The following is a 22,829-nucleotide window of genomic DNA, read 5'->3' as shown; positions in this document are numbered from 1 at the left end:
GTTCCTGCTCGGTCAGACATGGCCATTACGCAGGACACCTGTCTGATTTAGATCCTTTTTCCTATACTGTTACGTTTACCAGCTTATACTTGCATAACCACCCTACTTCGTCATTGGGCTGAATTGAAGTCATTATGTTTCAGGAAAGTCCAGATTTTGATCTCCATTTTGACAAAATCTACAAGTGGGTCGCGAGCAGCCCTGCTGAAAAGAATGCATTCATTTCCTGCATCTGGAAGCTGAACCAGCGATACTTAAGGAAGAAAATCGACTTTGCAAATGTCAGCTCTCAGCTTTTGGAAGGTATGTGTTAAGGGCAGAACTAGAGGGGGCGAGCATTTGGCAATGTCAGGGTGGTAGCACGAGCAATGACCCCCATTTTCCAGCGACATCTAGGATTAGAAGATCTCTTTTCTCAGTTGGTCCTCTAGGGGCTGGAGGTACGTTGGTGGACTTTTTGGCACTTCTTTACTTTTTCACTAAGGAAAACTGATGAGCATTGAATTAAGTGACTAACTTTGCACTGTTTTTTGAACGTTGTGCCCACTGCCTACTGTTCTTTTGGATATTAGATCATAGGATAGAAATGTCCCAATTTTGTATGGAACGCCAGCATTTGCATGGCCTGCCTTTTATTATTGTGTGCTAAGAGGTATGAGATTGCCAGCAAATCATTTTCTTGTTTAATTCTATGCAGTCTTTTCATTAATAATGTAGGTTTCTTAATCGGTGCAGTATTCCGAGAGTGTTTATATGTGAGTGCAATCTTCGTCTGTCTCGCTATAATACTCCTTTGCTTACTGTCCTCTGCTCTTTTTCCCAAACTTACTACTTTCCAGAACTGCCTAAAGTTGCTGAAGGTGGGTGATCTGACTTCTCTACTTATCTGTCTGGTGTTATTGTAACTGTACGGTATGTGCATATGGGACTGATATGCTGTGGATTCTGCAGCGGCAAAAAGAAACAGCAAATTGTATGGATTTTATTCCAGAAAAGCCTTAGAATTCACTCTTCGCAGTGAGCCATAGATTTGCATACTATGGATTACAAATCTGCAGCACGACTCATTTTAAGCTGCAGAATTTTTCTGCCAGTATATTCATGAGATTTTCTTCCACTTTGCTTCGGATGAGATTGTTATATGCTGCTATGAATTTTCCACTACTAAAGATTTGCAGCATATCAGCCATGTATGGACAAACCCTAGAGCAATTACATAATAGCCATGAAATATAAATGTGGTATATGTGAGACTTATACCGCGTGAGAAAACCTATGCTCTCCTTTTTACCTGGATGGCTGACACTTGTAAAGGAATTGAATAGGCTTCGTTCAGACGTCTGTCACGGTGATGTCCGTGCATGTAATGGACGGCACACTGATGAGACATAGTCTATGAGCCGGTGCACACAAGCCGCTTCCATACGCACTGGTGGTCTGGGAGAACTGGCAGCATACACTTGTCTGGTACGTTTTACCGATGAGAATGTTGCATGTAAAAGCTCCTGCATCGAGACGTGATGCAGACAAGCACATGGAGACAGTCGCATCCAGAGTTTGTAGACATGACTGGCCCAGTTTTTAATATATGAGCCGGATGATAATGCCGTTCCCTAATGTATGAACCTGAAACTATTCTCACTATCAAAGTTCACTAGGTGTCGCTCCTTCATTGCTAGTAATGTAAATGGAATAGGCATGGGTGCTCCAGGGCTATGCGACAAGCTAGTAACAAAAATATACAATGCTTGTCACGGTTGCATAACCTTTTGTGGTCGCATCATTCGACACTGTGGATCATCAGCTCCTCCTCACTATGCTCCGCTCCATCGGCCTCAAGGACACCGTTCTCTCTTGGTTCTCCTCCTATCTCTCTGACCGATCCTTCACTGTATCTTTTGCTGGTCCCTCCTCCTCTCACCTTCCCCTTACTGTTGGGGTTCCTCAAGGATTAGTCCTAGGCCCCCTCCTTTTCTCTTTGTATACTGCCCCTATTGGACAATCAGTAGATTTGGTTTCCAGTACCATCTCTATGCTGACGACACCCAATTATACACCTCTTCTCCTGTTGTCACGCCGACCTTTTTAGTAAACACCAGTGATTGTCTTACCGCTGTCTCTAACATCATGTCCTCCCTTTATCTGAAACTGAACCTGTCAAAAACTGAACTCCTCGTGTTTTCTCCCTCTATTAACCCATCTTTGCCTGACATTGCCATCTCCGTGTGCAGTTCCACCATTACTCCAAAGCAACATGCCCGCTGCCTTGGGGTCATACTTGATTCCGAGCTTTCATTCACCTCCTACATCCGATCACTGTCTCGCTCTTCTTATCTGCATCTCAAAAACATTTCTTGAATTCGCCCTTTTCTTAATTTCGACTCTGCAAAAACTCTTACTTTTTCACTTATTAATTCTCGTCTGGACTATTGTAACTCTCTACTAATCGGCCTCCCTCTTACCAAACTCTCCCCGCTCCAATCTGTCCTGAATGCTGCAGCCAGGATCATATTCCTCACCAACCGTTACACCGATGCCTCTACCTTGTGCCAGTCATTACACTGGCTACCCATCCACTCCAGAATCCAGTACAAAACTACTACCCTCATCCACAAAGCACTCCATGGCTCAGCACCACCCTACATCTCCTCCCTGGTATCAGTCTACCACCCTACCCGTGCCCTCCGCTCCGCTGATGACCTCAGGTTAGGATCCTCAATAATCAGAACCTCCCACTCCCGTCTCCAAGACTTTACACGTGCTGTGCCGATTCTTTGGAATGCACTACCTAGGTTAATACGATTAATCCCCAATCCCCACAGTTTTAAGCGTACCCTAAAAACTCATTTGTTCAGATTGGGCTACCGCCTCAACGCATTAACCTAACGATCCCTGTGTGGCCCATTCAAAAAAAAAAACATAATCCGGTTCCTCGCAACATGTTCTCATACACTTCATGCAGTTAATAGCCCTCTGTGTCTGTACTGATACATACTTAGGCAGTTAACTGGTTCATGCAGCTTTACAAGTACACCTGAGCCTTACATTATGGCTGGTCCGAACAACAAAAGCAATTGTTACCATCCACCTCTCGTGTCTCCCTTTTCCTCATAGTTTGTAAGCTTGCGAGCAGGGCCCTCATTCCTCTTGGTATCTGTTTTGAACTGTGATTTCTGTTATGCTGTAATGTCTATTGTCTGTACAAGTCCCCTCTATAATTTGTAAAGCGCTGCGGAATATGTTGGCACTATATAAATAAAATTATTATTATTATTATTATTATTATTATTATTATGATTATGGTCGCAGTGCCATTCCATCTGCTTATATTGCAAGGCGGGTATCAGCGACACCTAGCGAACTTTCATTGTGCAAAAGGTGTCGTGACCAAAGCCACTGTGAACTCCTAGCCTCAATAATTCCTGCATCGGATAGCCAAAGCAATGCAGAAGCCAGGTTCTTGTTCCTCCAAAGACTGCTACTGATGGACAGATATCTACATTTACTTAGACCTTCTTGTCCCATAGGGTGTCTCATCCCTTGCAATCCTTGAGTGTTATAAAAATTATATATAAATATATTTTGGGTGCCAAAAATGTTTAACCAAATTAGCATTTACAGTAGACGGTGGACTGCCCAACGGAGATGTCTGTCCAAGACTGGCTGTAGGCAGCTCTCGTATTCCAGAATATCCGGGGTCCATGGCCATCTCTGGGGGTCTTGCCTTATTTGTGTATAGGGGGCAATATCCATTTAGCTGAGGGGGCAGGAATAATCTGGTGCCAGCAGGAAGATGATTTCTCTGCTTCCAGCTAATGTTCAAATATGTTGTCTCTGAAATGCGGCATCTCAGAATGAACCATACATGTCTGCAGTAAGGAGGTTTATGAATAATCTGACTGGTTCCTTTTAAATCGCTGCATACAAAAACATTTTACTGAAAAAAAAATAAAAATAAAACTTGGGACTTTTAGTGTCAAAACCATTTGACTCCTCTAGAAGAGCACATTGTTGTGACCATCCCGATGCCCAGCGATTCCCCACAGCGGCCTGTGTATACTTGTACGTGTGTTTTACAGTGATTTTAATTTTTTTATTTTAAATTTGAAGAATCTGTTCCCAGTGGAGAGAATCAGAGCGTGGCTGGGGGAGAAGACGAAGCTGCCGAGTACCAGGAGCTGAATACACGGGAGAAGCAGGACATTGAGTTCATGATGGAGGGTTGTGAATATGCGATTTCCAATGCAGAAGCCTTTGCAGAAAAGTTATCCAGAGAGCTCCAAGTTCTGGATGGGGTAAGAGACGCTAGTAATCCTGAGGATGGAAGTGTGCTGCGTATGCCAGTGATCGCCTCTTTGCACCTGTCCTATGTGGTGCCAATCTGTGCATGTGCTCAGGGCCAGGATCTGGTGCTGTGTGACCTGGAGCCATGTTTGTGGTGGTATTTGCTTTTCATGGAATTAGACATTTCTTTAATTTCTGCACCATCTATCAGTCCTTGAAAAATAGACAGCACTTGGATGGCATCTGTATGCTGTCCAGTATTTTTCACAGGCCCATAGACTTTTATTGCTGAGACCCATGGGTATATTGGACAAGTCTCCACGATTTCGCACTGATCACTCAGTCCACAAAAAATCACGGTCATGTGAACAGCACCATAGACTATCATAACATTGATCGCACTAAAAAGCTAAAGATAGCAATACTTGTCCTCCATGATTCCCCTGCAGCTTCCATATTAAGGTAAACCTTGCCTGGTCCCTTCTGGTTCCTACTTTCTGATCCCTTCTTGACACACTGGAAATGGCAAGAAGTTCTGGTGGGTCACTGCTTTATCAGCCAAGTGTCCATTTCCAAGGTGCTCTTGGGTAACCCCGTTAATAAAACAGTGAAGTATTGTGATTTGAGGCTATGATCTGGTAACATTTTCCCAATCCTTACTTTCCAGGCCAATATCCAGTCCATCATGGCATCTGAGAAACAAGTGAACATCCTGATGAAGCTGTTGGATGAGGCTCTGAAGGAGGTGGACCAGATTGAAGGCAAGTTGAGCAGCTACGAGGAGATGCTTCAGAGCGTGAAGGAGCAGATGGATCACATCTCTGAAAGCAACCACCTGATCGAGCTGAGCAAAGCCAACAGCGAGACCCTGCTGGGGGAAATCGAGTTTCTTGTGGTAAGTACCTTGTAAATAAAGATGGAGAATGGTTTTGGTGGTTGGACGCAATATCAGTGGGAGATTTTTTGACCTTCTCATGTTCTCGTGCAGCCTGTGATGTTTATGTGACACTGATGTAGTGGTAATGTACAGCACTGACCTCGATATACCATGTGGGATCAGTTCTAACCACTGCCTCATGCCTGGGGTAAGTATAATCCAAGATGCCTGTCTTCGTTTAATGCACTTTTAATAGGAGCTGTTCTATAAACAAGAATCCTATTCATCAGAGAAAATATTTCATGTACAATCATACAAAATGTATGTTGAGCCACTGTGGTGTAGTAATGGTCACACAACGCATGTGTACTGCGGCCATATAGTGCATTAATGTGGTCAGTGTCACAGCACGGAGCAGTGCAGTCTGTGGTTGTTCTCCCACGTGGTCACGGGCTAACAGCTATAGAGACATGAGGACCCCAGGCATATTTCTGCATCTTTAACGCTGTCATTGTTTCTGTTCTGATAAGATAAAGGATTGTCCAGGATTAGAAAATCATGGCTCCTTTTTACAGAACAAATATTGCATGAGTCCTTGAGTTGTGTGAGGGCCCATTTACACCACAAGATAATCGTGAGCGAGCCACACAGACAGCTCTCCAGCGACCAACGATCCCGAGGTCCCCGATAACCAGTGTAAACATCGGGTCACTAAGCGCAGGGCCGCGCTTAGTTACCCGATGTTTACCATGGTTACCAGCGTAAACGTTAAAAAAACAAACACTACATACTTACCTTCAGCTGTCTGTCATCCGGCGCTGTCACCGCTGTGCTTTCCGGCTGGCCGGCGCTGACACAGGATGCAGGAGGAGTGCAGAGAAGCAGAGCACCGGGGACAGACAGCTGAAGGTAAGTATGTAGTGTTTGTTTTTTAACGTTTACGCTGGTAACCAGGGTAAACATCGGGTTACTAAGCGTGGCCCTGCGCTTAGTAACCCGATGTTTACCCTGGTTACCAGTGAAGACATCGCTGGATCGGCGTCACACACGCCGATCCAGCGATGTCAGCGGGAGATCCAGCGACGAAATAAAGTTCTGGACTTTCCTCAGCGACCAACAATCTCCCAGCAGGGGCCTGATCGTTGGTCGCTGTCACACATAACGATTTCCTTAACGATATCGTTGCTACGTCACAAAAAGCAATGATATCATTAACGATATCGTTATGTGTGAAGGTATCTTTAAGGTACCTTCACACTGAACAACATTACAACGATAACGACAGCGATCCGTGACGTTGCAGCGTCCTGGATAGCGATATCGTTGTGTTTGACACACAGCAGCGATCAGGATCCTGCTGTGACATCGCTGGTTGGAGCTAGAAGGCCAGAACTTTATTTCATCGCTGGATCACCCGCTGACATCGCTGAATCGGCATGTGTGACGCTGATCCAGCGATGTCTTCACTGGTAACCAGGGTAAACATCGGGTTACTAAGCGCAGGGCCGCGCTTAGTAACCCGCTGTTTACCCTGGTTACCATTGTAAATGTAAAAAAAACCAAAACACATACATTCCGGTGCCTGTCACGTCCCCGGCGTCCGCTTCCCTGCACTCCTCCTGCATCCTGTGTCAGCGCCGGCTGGCCGTAAAGCAGAGCACAGCGGTGACATCACCGCTCTGCTTTACGACCGGCGCTTACACAGGATACAGGAGGAGTGCAGGGAAGCGGACGCCAGGGACGTGACAGGCACCGGAATGTGAGTATGTTGTGTTTTTTTTTTTTTTTTTTTTACATTTACAATGGTAACCAGGGTAAACAGCGGGTTACTAAGCGCGGCCCTGCGCTTAGTAACCCGATGTTTACCCTGGTTACCCGGGGACTTCGGCATCGTTGGTCGCTGGAGAGCTGTCTGTGTGACAGCTCTCCAGCCACCACACAAGGACTTTCCAACGATCACGGCCAGATCGTATCGCTGGTCGTGATCGTTGGAAAGTTGCTGAGTGTGACGGTACCTTTAGGAACGCATGTTTCCTCATAGTTGTGCAATGTAACCAGGCTTCCGATCACCCGAAGAATGAGAAAAACGCTCGTTCATCATTCTTGACAGCACATTGTCTTGTGTAAACATGTTTGGTGCTGCTGACAACAATGGCTGCCTACATGCAATGAACAATCGCTTATTGATTATGGTGTGCGCATCTGAAGGAGGTCTGCCTGTGTGAACAGGATATTAATAATAATAATAAAGAGATTATTATTAGTATTTACATAGCGCCAGCATATTCCGCAGCTCTTTACAGTTTGCACACGTTATCATCGCTGTCCCTGATGAGGCTCACAATCTACATTCCCTATCAGTATGTCTTAGGAGTGTGGGAGGAAAATGGAGAACCCAGAGAAAACCCACGCAAACATGGGGATAACACAATATTTAAGGGACTCTGTCAGCCCAGAATGACTGCTCCAAACAAGCACAGGCGCTCGGTGCACCATGGCAGTCAATCATTTATATACACCTTCCCTCCTGATGGTTTCCTGCTATCTCCTCCCTCCTCTGCTCTATGAAACTAGAGCTGTCCATCACATAAGGAGGTGGTGGAGATGGAGGGAAGGTGTATATAAATGGCCCCGCCATGGTGCACTGAGCGCCTGTACTTGGTTTGAGTAGTCATTCTGTGCTGACAGTCTTTCTAAACAATAATTACTTACTGACTGGCAGTTATTTGTTAACTATAGTCTTAAAAGGGTTGTCTCTGAAAGGGCATTGTTCAGAAAACAATAGTGTGTGTATTTGCAATATTCACCTTTTAACAATAGTGTGCGGTTTTATAAATGATCTTTTCATCATTAATAGTGGCCCATGTAGTTTCTCCTGTTCCCGGAGTGCAGGTTCACCCTTAGGCCTCTTTCACACTTCCGTCATTTAGCTTCCGTCGAAATCCATAGTTTTTTTGAAAAAACAGGATCCTGCCAACTGTTCTGCAGGATCCTGTTTTTTTCCCCATAGACTTGTATTAGTGACGGATGGCCATCCGTTTCATCCGACGTGCACTGGATCCGTTGAAAAAATTGCTGTCCGTCTGGGCGGAGAAAATGTTCAGAGGAACGTTTTTTCTGCACGTCGGAAAATCGGTCAGCGACGAGTCCTGCGCTGTCTGTCGTTGGCTATAATGGAAGCCTATGTGCGCAGGATCCGTCGCTGACCGTCCAAAACTGGAATCCAGCGATGTATCCCGTTTTTTGTTTATTCTGCGCATGCCTGGAAGGATTTTCTTCTTTCTCTCTCTCATTATGATGGACGCCTGCCGACGGAAGTGTGAAAGAAGCCTTAGTGGTAGACACCTATGGTTAGGGGCTTCCCTGCTGACGAGAGGGAGACTGATGGATGGATACCTCCCTGGTTACATGGGACAAGCTCATGCTGCCCACAAGAAATGAAGGGACTAATATTGTAAAGGTGTGAGTAAGAGGCTAAAGAGTAATGCTCAGCATTATACCAGAGATTTGTGGGATTTCCCCTTTAACAGCTATCTCCGTTGGTCCCAAAGACAGTGAATGGAGCCGTGTAATACATTCTCAACCGATCAAACACAGGGACTCCCATCTTTTCCCAGGATCCGTGGTCATCCCAGCTATCGGAAACTTATAAATGTTATGGGGGCCAAGCCCTTTAAGTGAATGAGACAGAGCTACACTAACATACACAAGCGTTGGGCTTTTGTGGCAGTTTTCCAAATCAAGCTGCCGTTGTTTTTTTGTTTTTTTTATACTGGACCACCCCTTTATTATAGAGTATTACCACTGGTTCTATACTGCGTCCTATGGATGGGAGAATTCTCTGCATATAAGCAGAACTTTAATCTCTTCAATGTGAGCGTAAAGAAGTAATGGAGGATATTAAAGGTCTTCTGGATACTTACCGGGTTTTTTTTTTGTTTTGTTTTTTTAATTTCAGTTCAGTATCTTTTAGTTTTAGTTGTATTTTACTTGTTTTCTATGTGTTTGGGATGAAAACTATGCCTGTAAGTAGGAGGATGTATAAATGTCTGCTCCATGTTTCAGAACCATATGGACTTGTCGAAGGGTCACATTAAAGCCCTCCAGGAGGCTGATCTGTCGTCATCCCGGGGAATAGAGGCTTGCACCAATGCGGCAGAGGCGCTTCTCCAGTGTATGAATGTCACGCTCCAACCAGGTAAACGCTGTGGCCCACGTGTATCAAAGGTGGCGTCTTATTAGCCAGTAGCTAGCTACGGGCTAGTCTATTCAATGATGTTCTGTGTCTGACAGATTTGTCACAACACATGTCACTGACGTTCAATTTCAGACGAGCATAGAAAAAATCGTCAGCGTTTCATCCAGAAAACATAGACCATTTTTTTCATTTCATTGGCGATCCGTGTGCAATCCATTTTTATGCGAGTAGTTAGACCAAATACAGCCTCCTGTGTTATATAATTGCAATGTATCCGTAAAAATAGGATGCCGTATGGTGTCTCTATGGAGTTATTTGATTTTTTTGTTGTTTTTGTGCACCCATAGACTAGCATGGGTGAGTCTCATCTGACACATGGAAGAAACTAAGGCGTGCTGCAATTTGTTTTAATTTTATATATTTTTAATAACGCACAGATTTGGTCTGTGAAAACAAAATTGCTTATCTCCACGGACTATCTACCCAACGACTAACAATGCCCTGAGTGTTGTCCTTGTGTGCTCTGTTTTTTTCACTTAGACTGAAAATGCAGCTTTTTTTGAGACATTTTAAAAAGTAGCATTTAAAAAAAAAAAGAGAAAGTAACATTAAGCCCTGCACTCTTTTCAGACATTAGTATGAAGAGAAATTAACTAAAACGTTAGCACAAATTTCATTTGAAAGTTGTAAAATAAAACCGTTATGAATCCTTATTAGTGAAGAGTGAACGTGCTGAGGTTAAGGTGTTATGTTATCTGAGCATGCTTGAGTGCTAACCGAGTGCCTTCGGCGTGCGCGAAAAATGTTTGATTCCCGCACCTGCATTTCTCACAGATATTCGACAGCCACAACACATGCAGGGATTGTGTGTGTAACAAATAGACATAAAGCCACTGGCACTGATAACGTCTTATCCGAGCACATTCGCTCATCAATAATCCTTAGCTTACCATTTCCCCAGGTAGTCCACCAGTCGTTGTGGCCATATGCGTATGTCAGTGGTGCTGCCGATCACTGGCCATAGCAGGGATTGACTGCAGCAGAATGTGCAGAGCGGGTCTCAATATTTCTTATTCTGACTATTTTCCTGCTACATCCATTATAGGATAAATGATTGTGGTTATGATGAAATGCTTTGACTTATCCCCTGCTTTCGATCACACAGGACACTCCATGCTCCAGGCGGTGGTCCAGCAGCAGCAGATGTTCAGAGACCTCCGGGAGCAGTTTGCTCGCAGACTAGCCAGCCACTTGAACAATGTCTTCGTCCAGCAGGTACTTGAACAATGTGTTCATCCAACACTTATTTCACATTTAAAGCCTCCTCCTTAATTTCTTATTAATAATAAAACTTTTCTGTCTCTGAAAAGAATGGTTCTCTTATTCGCTAAGAAACCAAAACACTTGATTTTACAGTCTGTTCTTAGTTAGCCAATAATCCACTGTAAAAAAAAAAAAAAGTTTTCAAACCTTTAAAAATTGTAATTTTAAGAGCATAACATGGGGTAATCTCACACATTACTGGCTGTAAAGCCTTTCAAAGGACTAACCAGTCTCTGCCCAAATCTCAGAAGAGCCATGTCGTGACCTGGAATGGTAGAAGGAACGCTAAAGCTCTCCAGGGCCTACATTTAGTTGCAGTGAAGCCCCCTCCCAGTGCGCATGATATAAATCCCAATGGCCGAGTCTTCTGCTGCACAAGTCCTGGAATTGTGAAGCGTATGTAGAGAAGATCTTTCTGCTACTTCCACATACAGTAGAGGAGTCTGTCCTGCCACCTTGGAAAGCTAGAGACCCCTTGTATCACCATGCTTTCAGCACCTATCCAGTGGAGGACGGAGCGCTTTTAGCACCTGCATCAGTACATTACATAGTTTTACATAGTTATTAAGGTTGAGGGAAGACTTTAAGTCCATTTAGTTCAACCCATAGCCTAACCTAACATGCCCTACATGTTGATCCAGAGGAAGGCAAAAAACCCATATGGCAAAGAGTAAGCTCCACATTGGGGAAAAAAATTCCTTCCCGATTCCACATACGGCAATCAGACTAGTTCCCTGGATCAGCACCCTGAGCGCTTTTAGCACCCGCAGCAGGAGAGGACTGGACACTTTTAGCACCCGCAGCAGGAGAGGACTGGGCACTTTTAGCACCCGCAGCAGGAGAGGACTGGGCACTTTTAGCACCCGCAGCAGGAGAGGACTGGGCACTTTTAGCACCCGCAGCAGGAGAGGACTGGGCACTTTTAGCACCCGCAGCAGGAGCGGACTGCGCACTTTTAGCACCCGCAGCAGGAGAGGACTGGGCACTTTTAGCACCCGCAGCAGGAGAGGACTGGGCACTTTTAGCACCCGCAGCAGGAGAGGACTGGGCACTTTTAGCACCCGCAGCAGGAGAGGACTGGGCACTTTTAGCACCCGCAGCAGGAGAGGACTGGGCACTTTTAGCACCCGCAGCAGGAGAGGACTGCGCACTTTTAGCACCCGCAGCAGGAGAGGACTGAGCACTTTTAGCACCCGCAGCAGGAGAGGACTGAGGGCTTTTAGCACCCGCAGCAGGAGAAGACAGCGCTTTTAGCACCCACAGCAGGAGAGGACTGAGGGCTTTTAGCACCCACACTGTTACGTTACTGAGTGCTTTTAGCACCCGCAGCAGGAGAGGACTGAGGGCTTTTAGCACCCACACTGTTACGTTACTGAGTGCTTTTAGCACCCGCAGCAGGAGAGGGAAGCTATTGATGCACTAATTTTTCATGCCTCCTGAAGAGGCTTCATCTTGCAGGCTAATGTAAGCCCTCCAAGCTTTCCTTCTGTTATAAAATACCAGTGTACATCATTTCTGAAAGTTTGGCAGAACGTGGCCATCTCCTTTTACGAAACATTTCCTGTGCAGGCCTCCACATTGCACTCTGGGGTGCTTCTGGTCAGACTGCCAGTTTCCTGCTGGGCGTCACTGGGTGTTGCTTGCATACTCATTAATAAAAACCATTATGAAAATGAACTTGTCAGCAGGCCGGATCATGACCTGATGGATGACGCTAATAGTAATGGATTGCAGGTTTACCTTTCCTTTATTATTGTTCATTCTATTTCCCCTTTTCTGTATCTCAGCTGGTTTTCTCTGCATTTTGTTTTCCACCAGTTTACTCAGATGTTCCCTCACTTGTATAGCAGGTCCTACTACCTGGCTCTGGCAGTGAGTACGCAGAGTGCGGCTGTGAGCACTGTGCTCTTCATGACGACCAGAGATTGATGATCGCCTGATTGCCTTCTTGCTACTAACAATAAGATCTGTTTGCAGTTTTCTGAAGCATGGCAGCTAATTTGTGTGGAATCAGTATAGGAGACTTGGGGTCCCCCAACTCCCGGATGATAAGACACTATGAGTGCTACCTACATAGCAACCAGGCAAACATGATATTTAATATTTTACGGCCTTGTCTTTCATTAATGAGCTGTATACTGGTGTGGGATAACTTGGATATATCCTCGTCATAGGGAGAGCAGGGACTCTAGCACCACCTGTTAGAAGTAGCAATCCTAGAAGTCAATATCGACCAGTTAAACACCTTGCTATATGACTTTGGGTATAATACTATTATACATTATTTTATATCTGTGTAGTAATGTAAAGTGAAATTTCTGATATAACACCATATTGTTTTAAGGCCTAAAGTTCTGCGCTGAAGAATTTTAAAATAAATCTCTTTAGGGGTCACAAAGCGCCATATCTCTTGCAAAATCAGAGTTGAGCTGTTCACCGAAGGGATCTTACTGAATTATGTTACATGATCACTTCTCATCAGTCATAGGAGATAATAGCAGACGACCCACATAGCTCACCTCCTCCACCTCCTTGCGCAGTGACCACTGCACAGGTCACAGAGCATGACCACTGCATAGTGAAGAGCAAACATGCTTAGATGAGGGGTTATCAGAGCATACTTGGGTGCTAACACAGTGACTGACTTTGGCATATACCCAAAAAATATGTTCTGGTCCCCGCGGCTGCATGTCTTATGACTGTTACAACCGCAACATATGCAGGGATTTCCTGTTTGTTAGGCAATCCCTGCAGCTGCGGGGACCAGAACATGACTTCTAGTCTTCCAGACTTCATAGCTTTTTCTCCTCTCAGCTGAATTTATGACTTCAGATCACATCAATGTTGAATGTGCAGGGAAACGATGATCCTGTAAAAGCAAAACTTTGCAAAAGTTTTAATCAAACCCAAAAGCAAAAAATGTTTTTTAGGTCTAAATAGAACTTAAAAAAACCCATCTCTGTACCCTTGACCGCTCATAGTCTCTTAGTCAGGAGACCCCATACATATTAGATGGTCACCCGCTGCTGCTTGGCGGGTTCTGCCTGCTTTGATCGAGTATGTATGGGGCTTTTTGGAACAACTTTGGTCAAAGAAAGCAGGGAACAATCTGGGGTGAGAGGCCCCCATATGTATTATGGTTATATGGGCTTCTAGCCCTTTAAGCTCCCTTTTTTTTTTTTTTTTACATCGGTTGGAAAAACCTTCCTATTATTAGATTCCTGACTGTTTCCTATCAAAGAGCATTAGATAAGAGAGTAAATAGGAAATTAACGTTTTTCTCTGTTCGTTGTGCTGTCATCGTTTTTATATTTGCGGTGAATAATAGAAAACAAACCGGTGACCTTCTGACTCGTCTTCTTGGAATCGCTTTGTGTTTAATGAACAAATACCAAAATATATTGCCTTTAATGGTTTTGTGTACTTTCAGAAAATGCTGAGATCTCCTGTAAAAAAAAAAAAAAAAAAAAAAAAAAGTAACAAACTAACTATAATCAACGACCAGTGTGCCAAGGACCTACTGTCAGTATATATGTACCATGTGTGACGACCCATATAGACAAACTGACCGCTGCCATTTAGTAGCCCTTAGGTCAAGTTCACACTAGGCATTTTCGCAGTGTATTTTTTTTTTAATGCATATTTTCAGCTTTGTTTTACCGTACCAGCAAAGTCTGAGATTTCGGAATTCTCATGCACACAGCTTTTTTTTTTTTTTTGTCATCACGAGTTTGTGATTTGCATGTTTTTATTCACAATGGAGCATGTCACTTCTTTCAGTGTTTTTCCAGCCTTTTTCACCAACCAATACCAACACAGATATTAGGTTTTGCTGCATTTTTTTGTGCCAAAACCTGATTCTAAAGAATGACTTTGACACTAAACTTTATCAGCATGCACAAGAAAGAAATGTAGCATGCCAAATCTGCAGCAAAAAACGTAAGAACCTAGGAAAACATGCTTTGTTTCCTGCAGCTTCTTTCCAGAATATAGATAAGGTTTTGCTGGGGAAAAAAAAGCCTAGTGTGAACATACCCTTATAGACTGTCCAAGCAGGATTCTGTTGTTCTGTGCACAGAGAATTCTACCAGCAGCACATCCACTGGTTGCACAGGTCGTTGTGCTTCTGATCCACTGGTTGCACAGGTCGTTGTGCTTCTGATCCACTGGTTGCACAGGTCGTTGTGCATCTGATCCACTGGTTGCACAGGTCGTTGTGCATCTGATCCACTGGTTGCACAGGTTGTTGTGCATCTGATCCACTGGTTGCACAGGTCGTTGTGCTTCTGATCCACTGGTTGCACAGGTCGTTGTGCTTCTGATCCACTGGTTGCACAGGTCGTTGTGCATCTGATCCACTGGTTGCACAGGTCGTTGTGCATCTGATCCACTTGTTGCACAGGTTGTTGTGCATCTGATCCACTGGTTGCACAGGTCGTTGTGCTTCTGATCCACTGGTTGCACAGGTCGTTGTGCTTCTGATCCACTGGTTGCACAGGTCGTTGTGCATCTGATCCACTGGTTGCACAGGTCGTTGTGCATCTGATCCACTGGTTGCACAGGTTGTTGTGCATCTGATCCACTGATTGCACAGGTCGTTGTGCTTCTGACCCACTGGCTGCACAGGTCGATGTGCTGCTGATCCCCTGGCTGCACAGGTCGATGTGCTGCTGATCCACTGGCTGCACAGGTCGATGTGCTGCTGATCCACTGGCTGCACAGGTCGATGTGCTGCTGATCCACTGGCTGCACAGGCCGTTGTGCTTCTGATCCAGTGGCTGCACAGGTCGATGTGCTGCTGATCCACTGGCTGCACAGGCCGTTGTGCTTCTGATCCAGTGGCTGCACAGGCCGTTGTGCTTCTGATCCAGTGGCTGCACAGGTCGTTGTGCATCTGATCCACTGGTTTCACAGGTCGATGTGCTTCTGATCCACTGGTTGCACAGGTCGATGTGTTTCTGATCCACTGGTTGCACAGGTCGTTGTGCTTCTGATCCACTGGCTGCACAGGTCGTTGTGCATCTGATCCACTGGTTGCACAGGTCGATGTGCTTCTGATCCACTGGTTGCACAGGTCGATGTGCTTCTGATCCACTGATTGCACAGGTCGTTGTGCTTCTGATCCAGTGGCTGCACAGGTCGATGTGCTTCTGATCCAGTGGCTGCACAGGTCGTTGTGCTTCTGATCCACTGGTTGCACAGGTCGATGTGCTTCTGATCCACTGGCTGCACAGGTCGATGTGCTGCTGATCCACTGGCTGCACAGGCCGTTGTGCTTCTGATCCAGTGGCTGCACAGGTCGATGTGCTTCTGATCCACTGGCTGCACAGGCCGTTGTGCTTCTGATCCAGTGGCTGCACAGGTCGATGTGCTTCTGATCCAGTGGCTGCACAGGTCGTTGTGCTTCTGATCCAGTGGCTGCACAGGCCGTTGTGCTTCTGATCCACTGGTTGCACAGGTCGATGTGTTTCTGATCCACTGGTTGCACAGGTCGATGTGCTTCTGATCCCCTGGTTTCACAGGTCGATGTGCTTCTGATCCACTGGTTGCACAGGTCGATGTGTTTCTGATCCACTGGTTGCACAGGTCGATGTGTGTCTGATCCACTGGTTGCACAGGTCGATGTGCTTCTGATCCTTACTGCACAGGTCGATGTGCTTCTGATCCACTGACTGCGCAGGTCGATGTGCTGCTGATCCACTGGCTGCACAGGTCGATGTGCTTCTGATCCACTGGCTGCACAGGCCGTTGTGCTTCTGATCCACTGGCTGCACAGGCCGTTGTGCTTCTGATCCAGTGGCTGCACAGGTCGTTGTGCATCTGATCCACTGGTTGCACAGGTCGATGTGCTTCTGATCCCCTGGTTTCACAGGTCGATGTGCTTCTGATCCCCTGGTTTCACAGGTCGATGTGCTTCTGATCCACTGGTTTCACAGGTCGATGTGCTTCTGATCCACTGGTTGCACAGGTCGATGTGCTTCTGATCCACTGGTTGCACAGGTCGTTGTGCTTCTGATCCACTGGCTGCACAGGTCGTTGTGCTTCTGATCCACTGGCTGCACAGGTCGTTGTGCATCTGATCCACTGGTTTCACAGGTCGATGTGCTTCTGATCCACTGGTTGCACAGGTCGATGTGTTTCTGATCCACTGGTTGCACAGGTCGTTGTGCTTCTGATCCACTGGCTGCACAGGTCGTTGTGCATCTGATCCACTGATTGCACAGGTCGTTGTGCTTCTGATCCAGTGGCTGCACAGGTCGATGTGCTTCTGATCCAGTGGCTGCACAGGTCGTTGTGCTTCTGATCCACTGGTTGCACAGGTCGATGTGCTTCTGATCCACTGGCTGCACAGGTCGATGTGCTGCTGATCCACTGGCTGCACAGGCCGTTGTGCTTCTGATCCAGTGGCTGCACAGGTCGATGTGCTTCTGATCCACTGGCTGCACAGGCCGTTGTGCTTCTGATCCACTGGCTGCACAGGCCGTTGTGCTTCTGATCCAGTGGCTGCACAGGTCGATGTGCTTCTGATCCAGTGGCTGCACAGGTCGTTGTGCTTCTGATCCAGTGGCTGCACAGGCCGTTGTGCTTCTGATCCACTGGTTGCACAGGTCGATGTGTTTCTGATCCACTGGTTGCACAGGTCGATGTGCTTCTGATCTCCTGGTTTCACAGGTCGATGTGCTTCTGATCCACTGGTTGCACAGGTCGATGTGTTTCTGATCCACTGGTTGCACAGGTCGATGTGTTTCTGATCCACTGGTTGCACAGGTCGATGTGCTTCTGATCCACTGGTTGCACAGGTCGATGTGCTTCTGATCCACTGGTTGCACAGGTCGTTGTGCTTCTGATCCACTGGCTGCACAGGTCGATGTGCTTCTGATCCCCTGGTTTCACAGGTCGATGTGCTTCTGATCCCCCTGGTTTCACAGGTCGATGTGCTTCTGATCCCCTGGTTTCACAGGTCGATGTGCTTCTGATCCACTGGTTGCACAGGTCGATGTGTGTCTGATCCACTGGTTGCACAGGTCGATGTGCTTCTGATCCTTACTGCACAGGTCGATGTGCTTCTGATCCACTGACTGCACAGGTCGATGTGCTGCTGATCCACTGGCTGCACAGGTCGATGTGCTTCTGATCCACTGGCTGCACAGGCCGTTGTGCTTCTGATCCAGTGGCTGCACAGGCCGTTGTGCTTCTGATCCAGTGGCTGCACAGGCCGTTGTGCTTCTGATCCAGTGGCTGCACAGGTCGTTGTGCATCTGATCCACTGGTTGCACAGGTCGATGTGCTTCTGATCCCCTGGTTTCACAGGTCGATGTGCTTCTGATCCCCTGGTTTCACAGGTCGATGTGCTTCTGATCCACTGGTTTCACAGGTCGATGTGCTTCTGATCCACTGGTTTCACAGGTCGATGTGCTTCTGATCCACTGGTTGCACAGGTCGATGTGCTTCTGATCCACTGGTTGCACAGGTCGTTGTGCTTCTGATCCACTGGTTGCACAGGTCGTTGTGCTTCTGATCCACTGGCTGCACAGGTCGATGTGCTGCTGATCCACTGGTTGCTCAAGTAGATGTGCTTCTGATCCACTGGTTGCAGAGGTAGATGTTCTTCTGATCCACTGGTTGCACAGGTACTGCCATAACAATGAATTTAATTTTTTTAATGCTGGCATGAAAAATCCAGTGACCTAAAGAGCGTTTTGCTCGTTCTTCGCTTGATTACATCTATGTTTATACAAGCCCATAATCAGCTAACAAGTGTTGTAACAAGTATTTGATGTTGTTCTGGAATCAAATATTGACTTGATTTACAACTTTAACTCCCAAAAAGTTGGGACACTATGTATAATGTAACGAAAACATGAAAGTAACAAAATCTCTTATAGCTGTAGTTTATTCACAACAGAAAATGTCACACACATCAGAAGTTGATAGTTAAAGATCCTGTCATCAGCAGATTTGGATATCGGATCAATGACGAGCCGAGATCTCAATTTGTGTATGCATCGTCACCGGCGCCATTTTCCTGCACACAGCCAGGAGGTCGTTGTCAGCATTCGCAGACACCAGCGCCATTTTGCTGAAGCCTGCAACCAGATTTATCTGTGCAAGTCCCACCCTCGGATAGGACGGCACTGTGCAAAATTTTAAACCGTATGAAGATACGAACACTAGAGGCAGCTGAGGGGACGTGGCAGAGATGAAGACCCTACCCACATTCCCGTCCCACAGGCCCACCCCGATGCACAAACCGCGTATTGCACACAAACTTCTAATGATGAAGGAACAACCAGGCTGCGGATTTCTACACTGGAGGAACCTATTCAATCAGTAGAACAGCACCATTATGCCCATACCTTTAGTTTATCAAGCTAGTTTGTAAGCTTGCGAGCAGGGCCCTCACTCCTCCTGGTATCTGTTTTGAACTGTATTTCTGTTATGCTGTAAGGTCTATTGTCTGTACAAGTCCCCTCTATAATTTGTAAAGCGCTGCGGAATATGTTGGCGCTATATAAATAAAATTATTATTATTATTATTATCATGACTGATCCCGATGGCAGGTTCTCTTTAAATCTTTTTCCATTTTATTTGGAAAAAATAGTTCATTTAATTGATGTCCACAACAAATCACAAATAATTCGGAACAGAATTAACAAAAGGCTGGAAAACTAAGAGGTAATGGTACATTTACAGACCTGATGGAAAAAGAGGACCTGGCCAAGTTCAACTTTTTTTTGAGATGTGTTGCCATCCATTTCTAAATAAGTTACTGTAAGTGTTTTCAAATGAAATGGAAAAATGTGTATCTTTCTCCTGATCTGTATTTTATGAACAAATACAGTAAGAGATTTCCCAATCATTGCACTCTTGTTTTCTTTATATTATTTGCTGCATCTTGACTTTTTTTAATTGGTGTTGTAGTTTTCTCTTTTGTTCATTCCATTTGCATTTTGTTAACTTGCAAAAGTAAACTATTGTCACGTCTATTTTTGAAAACATTCTTACATTGGAAGGGAAGTTTTATTTATTTTTTATTATTTTAACCCTACGCCTGCCTAAATCTTTTGCACAGTACTATATGTTCCTATGAAACTGTTGCGTTTAAAGGGGTTGTCCAGTCCAAATTGACAAGTCTGCAGTCACTCTGACGCAATGACATCATTTCATTGCGTTGCTTCTGAGACTCGATGCACAGGAGACAGGAGCAGAATGCCTGGGGAATGGGAGCGAAGTGAGTGTTGTTTGTTTGTTTGTTTTTCATGTACTTTGGTATTTGCAGGTTTTGTGGGGCTCACTCTATATGAAGATCTACAGTGAAGACATCGGGATGTCATTCGGACTGGAGGCGTGTGGCCGGTAATAAAGAGAGACAAGGTAGTCAAGACTGATGGAGCGGAATTAGAAGCAGGAATCTACCACACAAGACAAGACCTAAGGTGCAGACTGTGCAAAGAAACGTCAGAAACCGTCCAACACATAGTAGCAGGATGCAAAATGCAAGCAGGAACAGCGTATACCGAACGCCACAACCAAGAAGCGGGAATTGTATACAGGAACATCTGCACAGCAAATGGGCTAAGTCCCTCTAAGTCCAAGTGGGATACCCCAGAAAAAGTGGTGGAGAATGAAAAGGCTAAAAATTCTATGTGACTACAAGATCCAGACTGATAAGCATGTGTTGGCCAACCAACCAAACATTGTGATAGTAGACAAGGATCAGAAGACAGCCATGATAATAGATGTGGCAGTGCCAAGTGACAGCAACATCAGAAATAAGGAATATGAGAAGCTGGAGAAATACCAGGGCCTCAAAGGAGAACTGGAGAAGATGTGGAAGGTGAAGGCAAGAGTGATTCCAGTGGTGATGGGAGCACTTGGAGCAGTGAACCCTAAGTTTAGTGTCTGTAGGAGGCACATGGGTCTGGTTCAGACCCCATCGTTTTTATTTTATTTTTTACTTTTCTGTAAATTTTTATTTTTTAATTAACGGAGTGAAGGGGGCGACTGATCCTTTCAAGGTTCCGATCTCCCCCGAACCATCAACAGGCGAGAACGCGAAGTGTCGCCTCCCCGTCCTCTGCTGCGACGTGGGAAGCCATGCCTGAACTCACTTCAGGGGCGACAGTTCCTTCGGGTCCCGATCTCCCCACACCAGCAGCGGGCGAGCACATGGAGTGTCGTCTCTATGTAGCCTCTCCTGGAGCCAGGTCTAATGCTGGACAAATGGCCCTGTCCACCCGGTGGCTTGAACTCCGTGGATATACAGAGGCTCCTTCTCTTCGGCATCCGAGCAGCCCCCCACTGTCCCACCACTGTTAAAGCGGATGGCACAAGGAGGCGGACGGTTCCTCTCCACCTCCCTAACAAAGGGATGATGGATTGAGAGTTATCGCTTTATCCCTGCACCGTCCACGCTGCAATACCTGACCTGCAGCAGAACAGCACAGTCATCCGCGGCGGCACCAATTGTGAGTGGATTTAGTCAGCGATGGGCCCCTGCAGTTTGATATTAACAGGCAGCGGCAGCTTCCCTGTAGCCCACCTCCCTAAGGTAACGCTCCGGCCGGCTGCAAAAATTTAGCCCCTGGCTTCGGCCGATGTGTAGGCCACATCTTGGAAGTCGTGCCCGCACTATGGCATGCTAAGGCATCTCCGCCCATCTTTTCTGGAGTTTTCTGTCTGGTACGGGAGCGTTCGCTTTTCTTGGCCCTCTGCCCCTCTATTCTACCCCTGGTATTGTTCCCACCGGCTGCAGAAATTTAGGCCCCGGCTTGGGCCTATTCATGGAAGTCACCTAGCTCTGCCCCCGAAATGGCTCCTCTCGCTCTCTGTGAGACTTTATCACCTCTGCATCTACCGGTGGCCATCTTGGTCCACCCGGCCGGCAGGGGCGATGGTTTTTTGCATTAAAGGGGCACAATGACTCTGCAGCCGAGTAAGGAAGTACTGCTCTCTTCCCTCCTGTACTTACATGAATTACCCGTATTATTCCCTGGTCTTAATGGAGGCACATGACTAAAATTCCCCGGTCTTAATGGAGGCACATGACTAATATTCCCTGGTCTTAATGGCACATGACCAGTATTCCCTGGTCTTAAAGGCACATGATCAAGATTCCCTGGTCTAAAAGGCGCATGACCAGCATTTCCTGGTCTTTTAAAGGCATTTGACTAGCATTCCCTTGTCTTAAAAGCACATGACCAGTCCGAAGCTGGTCACCCTAAATTAAGTCAGGAACCCCCTGCCGCCGATCCCAGCTTATACCAGAGTACCATAGTTCCCCTGAGTGGGCTTCATCACTGCCACATCCCATGGCTTCTCTGATCAAGAGATTGAAGCCCTCCGGGAACACTCTGTGGCTCGGAGTGCTCGCAGGACTGATATATATGGTTCCTCTCCTACATGGGAGCCGTCGGCTAGCAGGGGCCGCAAGTATTCTAGAAACATACAGGCGTCTAGAAAATGGAAGCTTTGTTTCCTGATCTCCCTCATCAATGATTTCCTGAGAACAAGACTCTGATATGGATCGGATACTGCCTTGGATCTGGACTCACCAGAGCTTCAGAAAAGGATGGATTCGCCTATTTATAGAATCAACCAATCTTTGTTGATTGATGAGGGCTACGGTTCTACTCTAGATCACGCAGTGTCCCTCATAAGGAGACTAAACTCCCTCGCAGAGCATTTGTCATTCACCCAGACAGGGAGCGTCCGGATAAGCGATCCACTGGACAGAAGCCTCTGCAAGCGCAGTATCCTTTTTCAGCCAATATGCAAACACGTGGGGTGTCCCCTCCACGTATACCCCCTACGACGTGGGATGCCATGCCTGGTCTGATTCTTAGGGGCGACGGGTCCTTTTAAAGGGCACCGATCTCCCCACACCATCAATAGATAAGCACATGGAGTGTCGCCTCCATGTATACTCTTCTGCAGCCATGCCTAATACCAGAACCAGCCCTGCCCACCCGATGACCTGAACTCTGTGGATGTACAGTGGCACCCTTTTTTGGCATCCATGCACCCCCCTCTGCATCTCCACTATTTAGCATATGATGCAAGAAGGCGGACAATCAATCTCCACTTCCCTGTTAGGAGGGTGGTGGATCGATGGTTCATCATTTTAACTCTGCACTGTCAAAAGA

At 46.2% G+C, this 22,829-nt stretch overlaps 1 protein-coding gene across 2 annotated transcripts in view; it reads left to right on the top strand.

Annotated features, from left to right (window-relative positions):
* EXOC1 (exocyst complex component 1) overlaps positions 1 to 22,829 on the top strand; it is a 99,972-nt gene that overhangs the window by 7,825 nt on the left and 69,318 nt on the right. For both annotated transcript variants that reach the window (XM_069744452.1, XM_069744451.1), the window contains exons 4-8: positions 144 to 303; positions 4,111 to 4,295; positions 4,952 to 5,179; positions 9,227 to 9,359; positions 10,525 to 10,634. In XM_069744452.1, the coding sequence (XP_069600553.1) occupies positions 144 to 303; positions 4,111 to 4,295; positions 4,952 to 5,179; positions 9,227 to 9,359; positions 10,525 to 10,634 (816 nt within the window). The remainder of the gene's footprint in view (positions 1 to 143; positions 304 to 4,110; positions 4,296 to 4,951; positions 5,180 to 9,226; positions 9,360 to 10,524; positions 10,635 to 22,829) is intronic.

This window comes from Ranitomeya imitator, chromosome 1 (assembly GCF_032444005.1).
Source record: "Ranitomeya imitator isolate aRanImi1 chromosome 1, aRanImi1.pri, whole genome shotgun sequence".
NCBI lineage: Eukaryota > Metazoa > Chordata > Amphibia > Anura > Dendrobatidae > Ranitomeya > Ranitomeya imitator.
The sequence above is the reverse complement of the archived record's forward strand: the minus strand, read 5'-3'. Positions and strand labels throughout refer to the sequence as shown.